Source organism: Mandrillus leucophaeus, unplaced genomic scaffold (assembly GCF_000951045.1).
Source record: "Mandrillus leucophaeus isolate KB7577 unplaced genomic scaffold, Mleu.le_1.0 Scaffold126, whole genome shotgun sequence".
Classification (NCBI taxonomy): domain Eukaryota; kingdom Metazoa; phylum Chordata; class Mammalia; order Primates; family Cercopithecidae; genus Mandrillus; species Mandrillus leucophaeus.
In genome coordinates, this window is record NW_012100987.1 from 555,486 (window position 1) to 558,106 (window position 2,621).

At 35.7% G+C, this 2,621-nt stretch overlaps 1 protein-coding gene across 2 annotated transcripts in view; it reads right to left on the minus strand.

Annotated features, from left to right (window-relative positions):
- LMO7 (LIM domain 7) overlaps nucleotides 1–2,621 on the minus strand; it is a 249,361-nt gene that overhangs the window by 127,104 nt on the left and 119,636 nt on the right. For both annotated transcript variants that reach the window (XM_011972003.1, XM_011972002.1), the window contains one exon: nucleotides 1,911–1,980. In XM_011972003.1, the coding sequence (XP_011827393.1) occupies nucleotides 1,911–1,980 (70 nt within the window). The remainder of the gene's footprint in view (nucleotides 1–1,910; nucleotides 1,981–2,621) is intronic.

Consider the following 2,621-nt stretch of genomic DNA (forward strand, 5'->3'; position numbering starts at 1 on the left):
TTGTGCACATGTACCCTAGAACTTAAAGTATAATGAAAAAAGAAAAGAAGTAATAAAGATCAGAGCATAACTAAATAAAACAGTGACTAAAAAATGCAAAAGATTAATGAAAAAAAAAATTTAAAAAAATTAGCTGGGCGTGGTGGCATGAGCCTGTAGTCCCAGCTACTTGGGAGGCTGAAGCAGGGGAATTGCTTGAACCCAGAAGGCGGAGTTTTCAGGGAGCCGAGATCGCCCCACTGCACTCCAGCTTAGCGACAGAGTAAGACTTCATCTCAAAAAAAATTTTAAAAAGACTTCAAAAACTAAATTTTTTTCATTTTATTCCTTAAATAACAAACCTCTTCTGACTCACTGTATTACCAGTAGAAAATTGTGTGTGTGTGTGTGTGTGTGTGTGTGTGTGTGTGTATGTGTACATAGACACACAGAACCCACCAATCTTAGGTGTTGTCCCATTTTTGGAAAGGGCTCACAAGCTCCAGGGTCCTACAAACCTCCCCTCTCCTCCTGAAGAGGGGGTAAGTGGGGTGGGACAAATAGAGTCATGGCATGAGAATGTTTTTAGAAAAGTACAGGATAAAAGTTGGGTAGAAATATTTAAATTGTACAGCTCTATGTGTATGTATATACATATATATACACACACACACACATATATACACATAATATTTTTAACCTAATCAAATTTGAAACCAATAAAATTATTAGGTCAGCTGCCTATTAATGATAGATAGAGAATGGAGGCATCTTGGTAGGTAGGAAGGAATTAATATTTGAGCCCAGTTGCTCTGGGAATTTTATGTGTATTTTATTTTGAAATAAAATTATTAACAATTTTTCATTCCTTCTCTCCTAGACAGATATTTTCTGAGGAACACTCTGCAACCAACACCCCTATCAAGAATTTAATGACATTTTTGTAACTTCTGCAAATCCAGAAATGTTGGTATTGCTAACTTTAATTACTCATGCCTTTAACATCTGTAAACACATGAATGGTCAAACAGAAATTTCCTGAATGCATTATAAACAGCATGAATAGTCTAAAAATAGTAAGGTTTGTGTTTACGTTCCAATTATTAGCTATCTTAAACTTCAGAGTGCTCTGAAGTTGATTTAACTTACTTCTATTATTGCGTTGATTTTTAAGGATTTCTAACATTTTAAAAATTATCCATCATTTGTATTTGATTGTAAATTATTTCCACAGGCAGAGCCCCACACTATTATTGTCCTCTGAAATGTCTTACCCCATCTGAGTAGCTACCTTGGGACAGTGTGGGGTATATTTTATACACAAAATCCTGATTTGAAAGCTAGAAAGAATCTACAAAACCATCACGCTCATTTTATGGGTAATATTACTGTGGCAAAGAGGAAGACAGAGACTTGTGCAACCTCACACAGGACTTTGGTGGGAAACCTATTACATAAAGTAACAGAGCTAGCAGGCCTTGACTATTTTGGAAATGCACTTAGGGTCTATGTGCTGGCTGAGGGCAATGCACAAGCATCATGTGGCAGAAACATGACAATTGGTGAACATCTCGCAGTCTGAGCCACCATTGTGGTAGCCAGCAAACAGCTCACATAGGGCTGAGCTTCAGAAGAAGGTGACCCTGAGCAAATGCAATTTGTGGAAGAAATAAGCCAAGAATGTAAATATATGAAGTTTGAAGGCACAAAAATCAAAACAAACAATTAAAAAATAAAATAAAAGCCTCCAGGCAAAAGGGAAACAGAAAGGAACTACAGATAAAAGGAAGTCATCACCAAACACACTTTGCTTCAACAAAAAAACCATAACCTAATTTCAATGGTAATTGCAGATACAAAAACCTGCCAATGCCACCTCTTTACATTTCAAAGACCAATAAATTTAATTGTGAAGGTAATTTACTACTTACCAATCCTGCTATTGGTGTAGACAGTCTATTGATCTTCTTAATGACGCCAGGTTTAAGCTTATTAATCAAACTGAAAGTAAACAAATACAGATGCAATTAAAAGATGCCAACATCAGTTTTTTTAGCATTCTCAAAAATCACATATATCACTATTCCCTCCCCTCAATGTGTTATACAGAGCCAATAGCCCATAAGAAAGCAAATAACCAAGACATCAAGTCTAGAGACAAAGAGGGGCACCACACACAACGGTGAGCGGTCCTCCGTAGTCTATATCCTTTATGTGTGGACACAGACCCACTTACATATCCAAAACCATCCTTCAAAGAGCTAGTTTCACATTAAAGAAAAGTAATATTTGGTTCTGTTTCAAGTGCCAGTTTAAGAATCTCTTCATTATAATTTATCTCACTTCACCCAAAGAATACTATTTTCTACTAGTAGTTTTCATTGATTGTTTTTCCCAAACTGATCATTTTTAAAGGTATCTTCAAAATCGTATTATTTTGCCACATTTAAAAGGTGAGGTGGACTCATACAAATAGTCAACTAGTTTTTATTGGTAACTCATTCAAGTCCATAATTGATTGCTTTATTACCACAGCAGAATGACTGGGCAAACATTAAATTCAATGCACCAGAACTCCCCCAAATTAACTAAGTTACCTCAGAATCTAGTATTTTAGATTAAACAGAATCAGTTTAAGTTAA